Source organism: Dipteris shenzhenensis, chromosome 8 (assembly GCF_047967505.1).
Source record: "Dipteris shenzhenensis isolate YYH24624 ecotype China chromosome 8, Dip_SZ_1.0, whole genome shotgun sequence".
NCBI lineage: Eukaryota > Viridiplantae > Streptophyta > Polypodiopsida > Gleicheniales > Dipteridaceae > Dipteris > Dipteris shenzhenensis.
In genome coordinates, this window is record NC_141603.1 from 44,038,078 (window position 1) to 44,055,929 (window position 17,852).

The 17,852-nt window shown below is 45.0% G+C and overlaps 1 protein-coding gene across 1 annotated transcript in view; it reads right to left on the reverse strand.

Moving 5' to 3' along the window:
* The window catches only part of LOC147899557 (uncharacterized), a 406,773-nt gene that overhangs the window by 161,665 nt on the left and 227,256 nt on the right, over nucleotides 1–17,852 (reverse strand). The window contains exons 16-18 of the mRNA XM_087377749.1: nucleotides 6,760–7,036; nucleotides 6,343–6,651; nucleotides 5,400–6,113 (exon numbers count right to left, since the gene is read on the reverse strand). Coding sequence (XP_087233875.1) covers nucleotides 5,400–6,113; nucleotides 6,343–6,651; nucleotides 6,760–7,036 — 1,300 coding nt within the window. The remainder of the gene's footprint in view (nucleotides 1–5,399; nucleotides 6,114–6,342; nucleotides 6,652–6,759; nucleotides 7,037–17,852) is intronic.

Here is a 17,852-nt window from a genome sequence, read left to right on the forward strand (position 1 = left end):
AGGGCTTCTTCTTCAGGTGCCAGGATTCTTTCCCCTATTGACTTTCCTCCACTGGGTTCCTTCCCTCCTTCCTCGAGCAGGAGGTCTTCCCCTGTTGAGGGGTTTGTTTCCGCCACTAGGTCGGGTAAGGTGTTCCACTCTACATCCTCCCGTCGATGAGGATTATCAGTTGGAACATACAGGGCCTAGGTGGCGTCCCACATCGCCGCCGTAGACAGCTGATCTGGGATCAGCTTCATCCAGGTGTTACTGGGGGTCCCATTGATATATTATTTATTCAAGAGCACAAGCTGGATTATAGAGATTGTGCCAAGTCAGGCAAGTTGCTTTCAGGACATACTTTTTGGTCGCCTGCTTTGGGCACTAGGGGTGGCACTTCTATTTCAGTTTCGCATTCGGTTCTCCCCTTAGTTGTTGGGCACGGAGTCATTATCCCCTCTAGAGCTCAGTGGATTATTCTTTTGATTGGAGGGCGTAAGGTTGGCTTCCTCAACCTATATGCCTCCAACATTAGAGGGGAACGTGTCCTTATGTGGACGACTTTGCTCTCCTGGGCCCCCATTGTGGATTCTTGGGTGATTGGAGGTGACTTTAACATGGTCGAGTTACCTTCAGACAAAAAAGGGGGTAGAGAAGGCGGACTTCACTCTTTGGAGAGAGCAGCTTGGGATGCCTTCCTTTTCCATTTCTGTGGCAGAGATACTTGGTGTGATGATGCCTTTCTTATTCAGCCACAGTCCCTCTTGTTCTCTTGGTCGAACAGGAGGCAACAGATGCCTATTCATGCACGCATTGTTTCATGCACGGGAGTCCTTCTGGATTCAGATGGGTGGTAGAGTCAATAAACACTTTTTCTCTACTCTTGGCCCTAGACATAGTAGAGAGAGTGTATCTCAGCTTATTGACTCACATGGGGTTTTACAGACAGAGCCAGATGACGTCTTACGCATAGCTTCAGATTTCTATGCCACCCTCCTTACTGCTGATCCTGAGACACACGATATAGAGGATGCTAGACAGGCTATTTGGCAGAGTATCCCAGTGTTGGTGAATCCGGATATGCAGGTTCTACTTGACGCACCTTTCACCAACACAGAGTTCAGGACTGCACTTTCAGCCCTTCACAAGGGCAAGTGCCCAGGTTTAGATGGCCTCACCCCGTCCTTTTTCATTGCATTTTGGGATATGATTGGAGACTATATTACTTCAGCCATGCAGGCCATTTGGGACTCTGGCGAGATGCCTGAATCGCTTACAGAGGGCCTCATCCACCTTATCCCAAAAGGAGGTAGCAGAAATTTATTGTCCCAGTGGAGGCCTATCACACTTCTGGGGACTTGTTACAAGATTCTGGCCAAGGCTATCAGCCTCCGATTGCAGCCACTTCTCCCTGATCTTATCCACGACACTCAGACGGGATTTGTGCATGGCAGAAGTATTTTTGATAACATTTTGTCTTTCTGGGAAGCTTCAGAGTGGGCCATGCAGAGTGGCCAGAATCTTGCCATTCTACTGTTGGATTTTGAAAAAGCTTATGACAGAGTAGATTGGAGTTTTTTGGAGGGCACCCTTCTACGCTTTGGATTCACTGATGTTTGGATCAGAGGTGTTTCCTCTTTGTACAGATCAGCCCATAGCCAGGTACTTATTGGTGGGGTAAGGGGTGAGAGATTTCAGATTTCGAGATCAGTCCGTCAGGGATGCCCCCTTGCTCCTTTTCTTTTTTTATTCGTGGCCGAAGCTATGAGCATCTATGTTAGATCTCAAGCTGACATCTTTGGGCTGAGACTTCCTATCAGAAGAGAAGAGGAGCTGCTTGACAGTGAGTTGGCTGATGACACAGCGATTTATTTGGATGCCTCTCCACAGACATTGACTTCTTTCAGGACAGCATTGGATTTATTTTGCTTGGCGGCAGGGGCGCAGATAAATTGGCATAAATCCAATGGCTTTTGGATCAGTGATGAGGACACTCCAGTTTGGGGACTTGACATAGGGTTCACTTGGGTTCAGAGGGGTGTGCCTATCAGGTATTTGGGCTGCCAGGTCGGCTTGGGTATTTCTACCACGCAGCAGTTTGCTCCCGTGTTGGAGAGCATCAGAAGGAAGCTTCTCTTTTGGAGCTCAGCCAAGCTGGATCTTGCCTCTAGAGTTGTGGTGGTCAACCAGGTCCTCTTGGCCACGGCCTGGTTTATTTGTTCATGTTGGTGCCGTTGCAGGGACTGCATCATTCAGCTCAGAAGACCGATCAGGAACTTTCTCTGGAGTGGGCTTGATGGCACAGCAGATGCCTTAGCCAGAGTGGCTTGGGAGACCCTCATCCTCCCTACACAGGATGGGGGTCTCAATATTATTGATCCAGATTTACAGTGCAGAGCCTTACTTTGCAAGATAGTGGTGCGAGGACTTATGCCAGGACAGGAACCGTGGAAGGACTTTCTTATCAGCAGCATACAGAGGTGCACACCTTCCTCAGGAGGAGACTGGATGAGCAGTGTTAGATGGATCTTCACCTCAGCACACCTCAGATCACCTTCATCCCCTCTCATGGTTGCCATTCTGAAAGCTTGGGCTAGTTTCAGAAGCTCTCTTCGGAGGATTCCTCCTTCCTCCCGGGAAGAGATTGATAGGCAGCCCATCATGTGGAACGACAGTATTTTAGATGATCGTGGCAGACCACTGGGTGCCTCACCCTACATGCAGTGGGCCAGGTGGGAGAGGGGACCTGCTTCTTCTTTAGGATCTTGGAAAGCCTTCCGTAGGCTTCCAGAGGAAACCAAGTCAAGGTTGACAGGACATCTCAGAGGGAGTGCAGGGAGGATCTTGCAGATTGAGACAGCCCTTCCAGAGGCTTGGATAGACACAGATGATATGCCTCTCACTACCTCCACTTGGGCAGGCACTTTCTCGAGAGGCGGGGTTCCACTTCAGGTCTTAGCCTTCCGAGGTGCACAGGAGGATGCTTTAGTTTTCAGTGTCCAAGATGGTGGCAGATTGCTCAGATCTACAGATGATATATTGCTTGAGTCTGCTTTTCAGCCTATCAGGGTCGTAGGCCTTTTGATGCAGGGATCAGATTCAGAGTGGTTCTTAGACCCTGACCCCCAGTTACTCTCCACCGGGTCTTGGAGACTTTGGCTCTATGGAGGAGTTCCCATCAGGTATTTACAGTGGGACCCCGGAGAGTGGGAGTGGATTGACGCGGGGCATCGAGAGAAGACCATCCCCTTCTTTCGTTACACGGTCAGTAATGCCAGGAGATTTCAGCTCAGTAGTAGAGACTGGAGACCCTCCAGAGTTCCTCATTGGGAGACTTTTGGTATTACTGCGGATCAGCAGAGGTACTTCTGGAGGAGGCTCTGGAAATCCCACAGGAATAGAAAGATCACTATCTTCTTTTGGCTTTCTATTCATGGAGGGATTGCAGTGAACCTTTGGAGGTCCAGATTCGGAGCCGACCCTACTTGCCCTCGTTGCCTTTCTGCTTCGGAGTCTATTCAGCATTGCTTATGGGATTGCAGACAGGCGAGATTGATTTGGATGGGGATAGCCAGGATCTTCAGTCACTTTGCCCATTCCCCACTCTTTATGACTTGGGGCTCGGTGGCTTGGCTTTCTCTTACAGGACCTCAGGTTTTCTATGAGGGACTTGACTCCTCCCGGGCCATTTCGGTTCGACGTCATCGGGTTGAGCTCTGCTCGTTGGATGTGGTTCCACACCGTCCTTTTACAGCTGTACATGCCTCTGTGGATACTTCTTGGGAGATTATAGCGAGCATAGCAGCCTGGCATATCTGGAGATCCAGATGAACAGAGGCTATGGAGGGTACTCAGGTTCATCCCTCGCACACATTGGCTAGTATCTGGACAGACATCGTACACACTCTGATGGCCGTATGGACGGGTATGCAGGGGGACTCCCGTGCAGCCTCAGCTAGGAGGGTTTCTTTCTTCAGGGAATGGAAGGATTCTCCTTTCTTCTCTGAATCTACTACAGGGTTGAGATGGCACTTTCAGCCTCAGCCTTGGTTTCTTTCCACCTCACTCTGAGGGGGTTTTTTATTATCCTCATGATTTCATGATGTATTCCGCTTTGAGCTTGCTCTCGCGGGTTTTTGTTCTTACTTAATAGAAGTCTTTTTCATGGAAAAAAATAAATAAAAATGAGAATGCCTTGGTCTATGATGTTCATTCTAGGGACAAGCTATTTAGATACATGGATGACATTCTTATGCATATTGCATTTCAGCCTGTCAGGGCTGTAGGTCACGTGGAATAGTGCTTTTTGGATTCAAGATGATATCTAAACCCTAACCCCCAAGTCACATTCCCTTGGGCTCATGAAGGCTTTGGCTCTATGGAGGCATCCCCATAAAGTGTTTGCAGGGAATGGATTGATACAGGCCACTGAGAAAAGAGCCTACCCTTCTTTCGATACTGGATTAGTAATGCCATAAGATTTCTGCTCAACCTTAGAGGTTGGAATCCCACCAGAGCTCTTGACTGGAATAATTTTCAGATTTTTGCTAATCTGCAGAAATCCTTTTGGAAGAGACTCTAGAAACCCCTCAGAAATATAAAAATCAAACTATTCTTCCCATGGAGGGATTGCAGTGAGCCAATGGAGGTCGATGTTCAGGGAAAATTCCACATGTACTCGTCGCCTCTTTGTTGATGAGTCTATTCAGCATTGCTTATGGGACTGAAGACATGCGAGGATTATTTGGAACGGGATCACTAGACTTTTGAGCACCTTTATGTGTTCTCCTTTCTTCATGACCTAGGGCTCGGTAGCCTAGCTCTCTGAGTCATGTTCTCTAGATGATGATCCTGACTCACCGTACAGAGCTGGGCATGCATCTATGGATACTTCATGGACGATTCTAGTGCTCATATCAGCATGGCACATTTGGAGATCTAGATGTACAGAGGCTTCGGATTGTTCCCAGGTCCACCCTACATACACAGTGGCTAGTATCTAGACAAGCATGGTGTACACCTTATTAGCCATTTGGGGAACCATGCAGTGGTCTTCACGAGCAGCCTCTACCAAGAGGAATGTTTTCTTGAGGGAGTGGAGTGGCTCCCCATTCTTCTCGGAATCCCCCACAAGGTTGAGATGGCACTTTCAGCCTCAACCTTGGATATTTTCTAGCTTGATTTTGCCCTGTTTGGGGTTTTATTTTCTCATGCGCCGCATGATGTACTTCTCCCTTGAGCTATGCTCTTGAAGTTATCATTCATAATAAGTCTCTTTTTTGAAAAGAAAGAAAGAAGCATATAGCAAACATAAACTTTTGGTATCAAATGAAGGTATCTTCTGCAGATAGATATCTTGAATTCATATGACATCTTTACTTGGTTTCCTGATAGATATCAGAGATATGGTACAAGAGAACCTCTTTGATATGAAGTGGAATACTGGCTTCAATTTGTCCTGGCTTGAATTTTGGATTGTCTGTTTTAAGCATCACATTGAGTTCTACTGGTTTACTGTTTGAAGGTCCAGCAGGAAGCCTCATTTGTTGCTCGGGCTCAACAAAAAATCCAGTTCCCTTCAAATTAGACTTTTCTGCTTTGAAAGAAACAGGAAGGATACCACCATTTGTGATTTGAATCATCTTTTGGTGGGACTCTCCCAGAATGACATTTCCAAAATCACAAAGATATCTATTAAGTACCAATTTTTCAACTTCTAATGCTTTTTTATCTGTAGCATAGTCTTTTTCTAAGTATAATGCAGATGGCTCAGATTCCAGAGTAGGCAGGATTGTTGTGAATGGATTATCTTTTCCTGCCTCAAGAAGGCACTGTATAAGCAACAATCTGTCGATTTCAGCATCAATATATTCCACAGCTGGCTCTCTGGAAGCTTCTATTTTGTGAGTTGCCATGTTTTCATCAGGCATAATTTTCTCTTCCTTTTCAATAGACCCCTCCTTTGTTGCTGAAAATGGAGGCTTATCACTTAAACAATCCTTTGAAAGATTCTCCCAGGCCTGAGTAGCAGCTAGAAGAAACTTATGACTCCTTATACGAGGGAGATCTACCAGCAAATATGAATAAACCCCTTGTCCAGATATAGAGATTGCATGGGGTAGATAGTGTGAAATCTGCATGCAATCCATAAAAGGTGAAAAAAAATGAAAATTTGAGAGAACAAATTAAATTGGTCATCACATAATCAGCTTGAATTTATAATCACGTACTCAGTGTTTTGAAACTTCATGTTGACTTTGTAGTGTTTCCTCAATAGTCTCCCTTACTGTGTGTGTTTTTGGGAAAATTCTAGCAGTTTTAGTCCTGCTACAAACAGAATCTTCTATAAATGCTTCTACATACCTGAAACATTATCTCCTGTTCGAACTTGTTGGGGATTGCAGGATATAGAGATATTACAAAATGTTGTTTTTGACCAGGATCTAGATCTCCACGCAATGGAGAAACCTTTAAGAAAGGACTCAGTTTGAAAGGAGGTATATCAATCTGAAATTTTAGAGGGATTTTCCCTACATTTGTGAGTATTAGATTCTTGTCAACACTCCTATTGAATGGTTGACAACCAAAGTCGAGGAATGTGTGACTTAAATTATAAGTTATCAACCCTGATTCTGCTTCCAACAGTACAAAATATTTTGGACCTCCTTCTACCTACATGACCATACCAATGGTCAGCATTGATTGTACTTAAGTTCCACACAAAGAAAACAAGATGTCTCTGAAAGCAAGCAGACCATTTGGAAGAGCACATGGAAATACCTCACATATGGCTGTAGTGGTACATTGATAACCTGGATAAGCATAAAATGAGAACTGCACTATTTCTTGTTCACCAGGGTTTAAACACCCTTGGATTGGCAAGATGTCAAAGATTTGATTTACAGGAAATCTTCCTCCAGAACTCCTTTGCAAAGTCTCGGACTCTTTTTCAATACCCACATCGTCATCCAAGAGGAACCATTGATAGTTAACAGGAAGAGGGCTTTCATTTTTTACATGCAGATGAAGGCGCCTAAAGGTGTTTTCAATAACACACCTGCACATTAAAGTTTGTCAAAAATTCTATGGATCTCACACACAATAGAACTTTAAGGAATGGCCATGGCTATACTAGCTAATCTTGTTTGAATTTGAAGCGCACAATTGTTACGTGAAATTTTTGGCCAAAGGAATAGCCTCACAACAAGAACCACCATTAGCGGAGCAATCAGAATTCCAAACTACACAAAAGTTAAGGTTTGAAAAGGTTTTGTTTACTCAACCTCAGATTCTGAGGAACCCCAATTCTTAGCAAGGTACAAGAAGAAAGAAAGTTTATTAACAGTCTTTGAAAGACCAAAGGGTCTACGAGGCTGAGAAAACCAGATACAATATGCTGAATGGTTGGAGACTTTACAGGCATCTACACCCAAGACAAATGCAACATAAACACAAAAATCACTAGTTTAAACATCACTTGATTCGTAAGAACTGAGAATTCATTTGATTCGTAAGAACTGAGAATTCATTCCATCTATTTTGCTTCCTCTTGAATGCCTGGTAATAAAACTCACACCCTGCTGAAACGCATTCTCTACGTCTCCCTCGCACATCGATTCTTGGCTCTTCTTAGTGATTTCTTGATTTCTGAATTCCAATAATGCCCCTTTTCACTTCTTTATTTCCTTTTCTCCTTCCTTCTACACCTACATGTCACATTTTAGTTTGCTTTCAATTCCCCCCACAACTATCGTTTCATGATAATGTTCCCTTGTACATGTTCTATAAAGCTAGAGATTTTCAGTGCACTATGGAGATACACTGTGGAGAAGTGACACTCCTTCAGAGAGCTCGGGAGACAACTCTAAGGATGACCCTTCGATACGGAGAGCTGACCCACAAATGCATGAGAAGCAATCCAAATCTCGACCAAGACCACGCTGGCCACACGAAAGATGTGGACCACTGTGCAAGGCTATTGAAGAGGCTTGTGCTGTCCCCGGGCATGCAGCGGAGCTGCGTGAGTGTGAGAGAGGAAGGGAAGATGGAACTCTAAGCTATGGAGATTCAGAGATCAATATGAAAGCTGAGAGACATGGAGCTAAAGAGAGCTATGAAAGAACTGAGAAAAGAGCTGAAAACTGTATTAGTCCATGGAGAGGATAGAAGCTATGGTGTGGCATCACTGTAGTGGTCCTTGGGATGTTGGTGGAGTCATCAAGTCTGTTGGATGTGAGGGGGTTGTGATGGGGCACATAGACGAGATGAGGGCACTTAGTAGATTCCACCCAGAGTGTGATCACTAAGTTTTTCCGGTCGGAGAACATGGCCCAAAAGGCCCTAGAGACGTGATGTAGCCGAGGCTTGGAGCATGAGATACGACAGACCCGCCAGCGTGTCGATGCCAAGATCAGACTCGAGGATCTTTCCTCCATGTTCACCAGGCCAGATGCACGGCTGATAGCAGTGACAGTGATACTTGTCCGATGCACAATACAACTAGGAGACCATAGTAGACCACATATGTTGATTGACGCCAACACTCTACCATGGGTTTTATGTTGAGAAGCTGCTCTCTGTGTTGTATGGCCTTGTAATTGAAAGACACAAGGCATCTCTAATCCAAGTACTGTAATTATCCAAATTGTGGGTGATTTTATTGTTATGTGACATTTTGTGAAAGGATGAGTTGCCTTCATTTGATTTTTCCACTTGATTGTCAAGACAAATGAAATCTGCCACTTTGGGACAAGGATGATTTGCCTAATTTGATGTTGCCACTTGATTGTCTAGATATATGAAATGTCAATCAAATTGCATAAGATGAACTGATGCTCGTTGCCACAAAAATCCTTAATTTGAACTTGAATGGAGATAAAGGCCCTTGTTGATGAAGACCCCATCAATCTCAACCCTGGCTAGATGTTGAGCTCAAGGAAAATTTTGGGAGCATATGCCTAGTTTGACCAACAGAGATGAGGACTCCCTTTATGACACAGGAGATCAAGACGGCACTTATTGCCTTGGCAACAATGCAAATACTCAAGTAATGATGGCATCATATTTGCTTCTTTATCACTCATTGGGATTTTGTCAGGGATTCTATTACTTCTCTCTTTTTGGAGCTTTGGGAGAGTGGTATAATATCTCCCTACCTTTCAGAGGGACTCATGCTGAAACTGTGGAGAGTCACGAAGTGGACACAAGACACGAGAATGTATTCCACATGAGAAACCTCCATTGAATAGTTCCATAGTGAAAGTACAACACCTAGGCTATAAACGAAGCCCAGATATGAAAAAATTAGATTAGAATATTTAAGCTAGGTCTAGCCTACATAAACTTACCATTATAATATTCCTATAAACCCCCCTCAATGGTGGCTGAAATACCCTAGAAATATCGCAATAGTAGCATGGTTTGCACAAATTCATCAATAACAATATAGCAAACCGATGGGAGTACAAACAAATAAATATCCTTTTATAACCCTCCCTGGCATTGTTTGTATGCCTCTCATCCCCAAGCCTTGTTGACGATGTACAAGGATTTCCGTTGAAGGGCTCTTGGTGAAGATATCTGCCACGCTGTCCTTAGATATACAATAGATTAGGTTGATGAAACCATCCTCAATACAACCCCAAATACAATGATGTAGATTTTCAATGTGCTTCATGCAAGCATGAAATATAGAATTGTTTGCAATGAGAATGCAACTCCAACTGTCATTGTAAGTGAGCCTGGCCACACGTCCTGTTAATGATGTAGACCATGCATTGACTTCCTCAACCACACACATTCCATAGTGGCTGTGTTAGCTGCCTTATATTCTGCTTCATTGGATGAAAGAGAAACTCTAGCTTGCTTCTTACTGAGCCATGAAATGCAAGCTGAACCCAATGAGAAACAGTAGCTAGAAGTGGATCTTGTATCATCAATGTCCCGTGACCAATCTATGAACCCATGAACGTTAGTCACAGTCTTGAGCATAATGTAAACAAAAATTGAGTGTACCATGTACATATTTGACAACCCTTTTGGCTGCATTCCACTGATTATGGAAAATGCATAAATTGACTAAGCGACGCTGTAGCATAGGCAATGTAAGGCCTCATAGAGCACGAACAGATGAGGCTTCCTACCAATTGCCTACAAAGAGTGCCATCAAACCTTTCAGCGGTGTCATGTTTATTGATCTTGAGGCCTTTCTCAAGAGGAGTAGCTATGAGTTTGCTGTTTTCCATCTTAAATTTCTGCAAGAAGAGACTCCTGGCATACTTTGTCTGTGACATGCATATACTCCATGGCTTGCCAAAATTCAATGCCCAAACAATAGTGCAATAAACCTAAATCTGTCATATCAAAAGTCTAGGACAGCATAGATTGCACTTCAGCAATTTTCTTGTCACTATTACCAATGAGTATGATATCATCACTATTACCAATGAGTATGATATCATCCACATAAAGGATGAGGATGATCAAATCTGATTTTTCTTGCATTGGTTCAGTGTGAGTAAGCAAAAAATGATGTATCTTGTGATACCATGCACGCAGTGCTTGCTTGCACAAATAAAGTGCTTTCTTAAGCGTGCCCACTGACCACAAATCCTTGGGGGAGGGGGGGGGAGTTGTTGCACATAGACCTCCTCCTTAAGATCCCCATTGAAAAAGGCAGCCTTACGATCCATCTCATACACTGACCACCTACGAGATGCAGCTAGGAAATTGTACAATGGATGGTAGTCATTTTGACTACCAGAGAAAAAAAATGCTCATAGTTGATTCCCTCTTCCTGAAACTTGTGCATACTCCTTGGCAAAACAAGCGTTGTACTTCTCCATTGTACCATTGGAATATAACTTGACCTTATGGATCCATTTAGTGCCCACAACATTCTTTCCAATGGTAGGATCAACCAAATCCCATGTGACATTCCTTTCAAAGGACCTAATCTCAGGCTATATCGCTTTCTACCATAAGGAATACCCTATGCAACCTGAAATGTCAGGCTCAATTTCAGCATCCATAACAATTCTCATCAAGGCATAATTGACCTCATCATTAGATAGCCTTGTGCTTGCCCTTGTCCTTCCTAAGGAACGTTGACCATGTGCATCACGAATGGTCAATCTAGCCCATTTTGGGAGTGTCCTATCAGTAATACCACTTGCTCTTCGAATCCCAGGACAATGATACAAAATGGGCTGTCCATCCCCAATAACTGCCTGCTTATCTGAAACATGTGAGGCAAAAGGATCCACTTAATTATGTGGCAGCCCATTTGAAGCATTTAAAGCAAGAGTAAGTTCCTTAGACAGATGAGGTAGGAGAATATGCCTCATAATGTGGCAACTAATCGGGCTCATGATTAAGTGGCAACTCAAGTATTTTAGGCATCATGCTCTCATTCTCATTAAAGGCAACATCTCTGCTAATGATGAGCTTTCTTGTACTGGAATTATAGACCTCCCTCTCAGTACTATAACCAACAAAAATGCATTTGATATTCTTCTATGAAGTAGAAAAAGACTTCTATTAAGTAGGAAAAAAGACCCAAGAGGAAATGCTCATGGCAAGAGCACATCATATATAGCACAAAAAACAAAATACCCTGAGTGGGTCAAAAGCCTACTCATCAAGCAGAGCCAATAAAGCTCCAAGGTTGAGGCTGGAAATGCCACCTCAAACCTGTGGTGGACTCCGAGAAAAAAGGGGAGCTTATCCACTCCCTAAGGAAGATACTCCTCCTGGTAGCGCCACCCGGGAAGACCCCTACATGCTCAACTATATGGCCATACAGTGTCTATCCAAATACTAGCCAAAGTTTGAGATGGGTGGAGTTGGGAGCCATCACGTGCTTCTGTGCTTCTGGATCTCCATTTATGCCATGCTGAAATGCTAGCTAAGATCTCCCAAAAAAGTATCCATCAAGGCATGTGCAGGTTTATGATAAGGAAAAGGGGGAACATCATCTAGAGATCCAGACTCGCCTAAATATTGCCAAACCGAAAGAGTCCAAGAGGAGCTATGCATCTCATAAAATATATGAGGCCTCGAAAGAGAGAGCCAAGCCATTGAGCCCTAGGTCATGAAGAAGGTGGAGGGAATAAAAGTACTGAAATCTAGCAATCCCCTTCCAGATTAATTTCGCATATATACAATCCCATAAACAATGCCAAATGCTAGTGAAGGCAAATAGGAACTAAACCAAACATGGACCTCCACAGGTTCACTACAATGCCTCCATGAATAAAAATCCATAAGAAAATAGCAATTTTTATATTGCAAGACTATAGAAATATGAAGACTCTCGCAATGAGAAGCTATCGTGGGCTTCTAGCCCTTAGGTCTACGCTGAAACCTCTTGGCATTTCTAATTGTGGAGCAGAAGAACAAGAGGCTCTTCTCAAGGTTCCCTGCATCAATCTACTCCCACTCCCACTCCCCAAGGTCTCAATGTAAACACTTTATGGAACACTTCCATAAAGCCAAATCCTCCGTGAAGCTAGGATAATGTCCTCTAGGATTGGGTCTAGGTACCAACAACTTGAAGTCAAGAAACACTGCTCCACATGACCCGAAATTCCGACAAGCTCATTAACAACGTTCACAACATGATATCCTCATCCCTAGATTTAGATAATGTTAGAAAATGAAATCCCACCAGAGGATATCCCACAGCAGAAGACAGATAGATAGCCCAGGAATTACACGTAAAGTGTTTCACTATGGAATCAAGATTTATCAAGTGTGTGTATTTCACAACCATTCATGTGTGTGCAGACTAGCAAAAAGACTATGCTCAGAGACAATATAGAAGCTAGTCTTATATATTTTTGTCCGTCCAAAACCTAGAGAAGATACAATACCAAATATTAAGACGTCTACGTGACTGTTTGTTGAGGCATGTAGAACGATTGGCCTTGCAAGCTGCCTTTTGCTCATCCCTTGTGTGAGATTTTTTTCTTGAACTCAGTATGGCTTGCCCTGACTGCTAAAATATGCTTAGTTGGAATAAGTTGTGTCCACCGTCCACGAGTGTTTGCAAGCGTGACTATGAAGAATAGAACGCATACCCTCCCCACACTTGTGTGCTTCCACAAAATGTTCTCCTACTATATACCTGGCACCTTTGGATCTCTGAGCCTATGTACTCCATTGAGTGTATGTAGACTCTCTGTCCAAAGGATCCCTTCCACATTACTGTCTGGAAACCAGCCTATGTGGGCTGCCACTCTAGCTCAGTCTGCAGGTCTTCTTCCAGCTTGGTTCACCTTCTGGTAATAGGCCCAACTGCTTATGGTCTTCCTGGTCCTGTTTGCTATTTAAGGGCTGCTTCAAGTGATAGGTAAAGCGGACTTAAATGGCCCCTTTTATAGGGGCTGCTGCAAGCCCCCCAAAAAAATGACCCAGCCAGCACGAATGGGCCAACTGGTTGCCTCCTTGCTGGCCGACTTGGTTGGCTGGATCAGCCCAACCAGCCCTATATAAGGACAAGGGGCCAGCCCCCCCTTGCTCCTTTCTCTGCACCTCTTGTGCTGCTGCTAGGGCCCCTCCACCAACTCCATTGAGGCACCTTTTCAGGCCATATCCCTGCCCAGCCATGGCACATTCCTGCCTTGCAGATCTCCCTGATCTGGGCCTCTTCCAGTCTGTACATTCCACGTGTCAGCCCGTACTGCAGCCGTACTGCTGCTGATGTCAGCACCACAGCATCGCAGATCTGCCAGTGGCATTGCGCCACTGTTCCACGCTATTTGCATAGGCCATGTCTCAAGTTGGAGAGCAAAGTCTCCTCGGTGTGCATCTCTCGAGATGTTGGTAGAGCTCTCTCTCTATAAAATTCTGGTTGCAGGATAAATGTTTTGAAGACTCAAGACTAGTAGTCATCAAAACGGCATGATGTTGCTGTATCAAATGATACCACAAGTTGGGAGACCACAACTCTCATTTTTTGCTTTGACGGCAATGTTTGAATGTGTGCATCTACAACCACTACACCTACTACTACTTTGCAAGGAGTCTTTTTTCTTCATGTTGTTTCTCCCTTAGCAAACATTGCAAACATGTCTTTTGTTCCATTTCAATACTATGCAATTTCTCTCCTCACCCCGCAATCTAGTCCTTGTGCCTTGACAAAGATTTTTAGTGTGTTACCTTATCACACGACCACCTGTCGACAGGCGTTGACCACATGACGACATCTGTTGACCACATGTTGACCATGTGTCAACACAAGTTAGCCACGCGATCACACGGGTTCATCCAGGAGTACTGTCCGAGGCTGTCAACCACAGGTCGACACATGTTAACCACAGGTCGACACAGGTCAACCACAGGTCGACACAGGTCAACCAGGAGTACCGTGTCCAAAGTGATCTCATCAAGAGCTGCGCACATGGAGAGTGAGCTTAGCACATGGAGCAGTCAGGAGTATTTATATTACACAGTGGTTCAGTGATACAGTGGTGCAGTGGTGCGGTGAACCAGCTCACCTGCACATGGATAATTTATACCATCAGGCTGGCGAGTCAGGGAGTCAGGAAGTCGCCGAAGCCATCAAGAGAGCCAGCGGCGCAACGGCTATCCTCAACAGCTAAGGAGATAAGAGGATGACCAATGGGCAGAAAGAGGGGAGATTCTCAGCGAAGAAGGGACCCTCCAAGGCGGGGGATGAGGATGAAGGAGAAGGGAGAGAGAAAAGGAGGCATTCGGCATTTTCTAGATGACTTCTCTGTTTTTAATGGTAAATCGGCCTCCCATCTTGCGTTTGTCTGGGCCACCCCACAACAACTAGCCTTTGATGATCTGAAGCATCGCCTCGTGAAGGCCCCCATCCTCAGGCAGCCTGATTGGGATGTAATTTTTCATGTCCATGTGGATGCTAGTGGGTGGGCAGTAGGTGCTATACTGGCTCAACCTAACCAGGATACTAAGATTGATTTGCCCATCTACTTCGCGAGTCGACAACTCAATGGAGCAGAACGCAAATACAGTACCACAGAAAGGGAGGGCCTCGGCATGGTTTATGCCATGACCAAGTATCGTCACTACCTCTTGGGCAACAAGTTTGTGATCATCACTGATCATCAAGCTCTTAAGTATTTATTGAATAAGCCTACTCTTGGTGGCCGGATAAGCAGATGGATTCTTCTCTTTCAAGAATTTGAATTCGACATTGTGGTGAGGGCTGGGAGACTGCATCAACCTGCAGACCACTTGTCTAGGTTACATTCCGGGGAACCAGCCAGTGGTATCACCGATGACTTACCCGATGCGGGCTTGTTCGGAATAACAGAACTACCTGATGAATGCCTATTTGCGGTGGACTGCTTCCCACCATGGTATGCCAACATCGTACACCTCTTGTCTACAGGTGGCTTTCCTCCAGGATTAACTCCAACAGAGAAACGCAAACGGATCCTTCAAGCTGCTCCTTTTAAGTTGATTGCAGGTCAATTGTACAAGCTTGGGAAGGATCAGATCTTGAGACGGTGTGTGCTTCCACATGAGACACAATCCATTCTTAAAGAGGCACATGCTGGCATAGGTGGAGGGCATATGGCCTCAGATGCTACTGCTCGTAAGATCATGCGAGCAGGGTTCTGGTGGCCCAAGCTCTTCCGCGACTGCCATGTTCATGTGACCAGATGTGATTCATGTCAACGAGCGGGCCCCAAGCCTACGAGGCGTGAGTACCTCCCTCTCAAACCATTCACTCCGGTGCCTCCCTTCTATCGCTGGGGATTGGATTTCATTGGACCCATCTCTCCTGCCACATGCCGAGGGAACAAGTATGCTCTGCTTGCCACCGACTATGGAACCAAATGGGTCGAAGCCAAGGCAGTCAAGAACTGTACAGCCCAGGTAGTAGCCACATTTCTATATGACCAGATCATCTCTCGGTTTGGTTGTCCTGTTGAGTTGATAAGTGATAGAGGGTCTCACTTCCTAAATGACACCATTGCTGCACTAGTTCACCTGCTTCAAATAGTTCACAAATTTTCATCTCCCTATTACCCACGTGCCAATGGTCTAGCTGAGAGCTCAAATCGCACAATGTGCGGGATCGTGCATCGACTTTGCCTAAATTCTCTAGCCGATTGGGACGACGTACTTCCAGCTGCTTTATTCGCCTATCGAACGGCTTACAAGGCGAGTACTGGGTATTCACCCTTCAAGCTGGTCTATGGACTGGAGGCCGTTATGCCTTATGAATTTCATCTTCACACTTTTTTGTCAACCTTGAAGCCTGCACAATGGAACGCTTGTGGGATTTGGAAGCACTGGCAGAGCATCGACGTGAAGCAGTTTTCGCTCAAGAAGTTTGGCAGAAGCGACAAAAAGCTTAGCATGACCGGAACTTCAGAAAAAGGAATTTCAAAGTCGGAGATTTAGTACTCTTGTATTCCAGTAAGTTTCTCAAACACAAACCTAAGTTTGTGAGTGGTTGGACAGGTCCATTTCTCATTGCCAAGCTTATCCCAAGTGGCGGAGTCTACTTGGCCACTTTAGAAGGCAGACTTCTACCTGCCCCGGTGAATGGGTCATGCATCAAGAGGTACCATGATCAATGAGAAAACACCCTCCTAATCCTTCTCCTTCCTGGTGACATCTTCTCCCTCTGAGTGAGGGCCACTTTCTCTTTTTACAAGGGTCCTCCTCTCTGCCCCTAGTGCCACTTTCTCTCTCTACATGGCTCCTCCTCTCTCCCCTTGGTGCCAATTTTTCTCTCTAAATGGGTCCTTCTCTTTCCACCCGAGTGTCACTTTCTCTCTCTAAGTGAGCCCTCCATTTTTCACCCCGAGCCACTTTCTCTCTCTAAGTGTGACCACCTTTTTTCATCCCGTGCCACTATCTCTCTCTAAATGACCACCCTTAAAATGCGGCCTCCCTTTTTCACTCTGTGTTACTTTCTCTCTCTAACTACTACGGCCTCCCCTTTTCATCCTGTTTTACAAACTCCTTCTCCTTCTACCTTCTCTCCAACTCCTACCTCTCTCTTACAAAAACCTTCTCTTTCCACCCTATGTCCTCCTACACCTCTCTTATAAAAACCTTCTCTTTCCACCCTATGTCCAACTCCTACCTCTCTCTTACAAAAACCTTCTCTTTCCACCCTATGTCCAACTCCTACCTCTCTCTTATAAAAACCTTCTCTTTCCACCCTATGTCCAACTCCTACCTCTCTCTTACAAAAACCTTCTCTTTCCACCCTATGTCCAACTCCTACCTCTCTCTTGCAAAAACCTTCTCTTTCCACCCTATGTCCAACTCCTACCTCTCTCTTATAAAAACCTTCTCTTTCCACCCTATGTCCAACTCCTACCTCTCTCTTACAAAAACCTTCTCTTTCCACCCTATGTCCAACTACTATCTCTCTCTTACAAACACCTTCTCTTTCCACCCTCTGTCCAACTCCCTACCTCTCTCTTACAAACACCTTCTCTTTCCACCCTATGTCCAACCCCCTACCTCTCTCTTACAAAACCCTTCTCTTTCCACCCTCTGTCCAAATTCTACCTCTCTCTTACAAAACTCTTCTCTTTCCACCCTCTGTCCAACTTCCACCTCCCTCTTACAAACACCTTCTCTTTCCACCCTCTGTCCAACTCCCTACCTCTCTCTTACAAACACCTTCTCTTTCCACCCTCTGTCCAACTCCTACCTCTCTCTTACAAACACCTTCTCTTTCCGCCCTCTGTCCAACTTCCACCTCCCTCTTACAAACACCTTCTCTTTCCACCCTCTGTCCAAACTCCTACCTCTCTCTTACAAACACCTTCTCTTTCCACCCTCTGTCCAACTCCCTACCTCTCTCTTACAAACAACCTTCTCTTTCCACCCTCTCTCCAACTCCTACCTCTCTC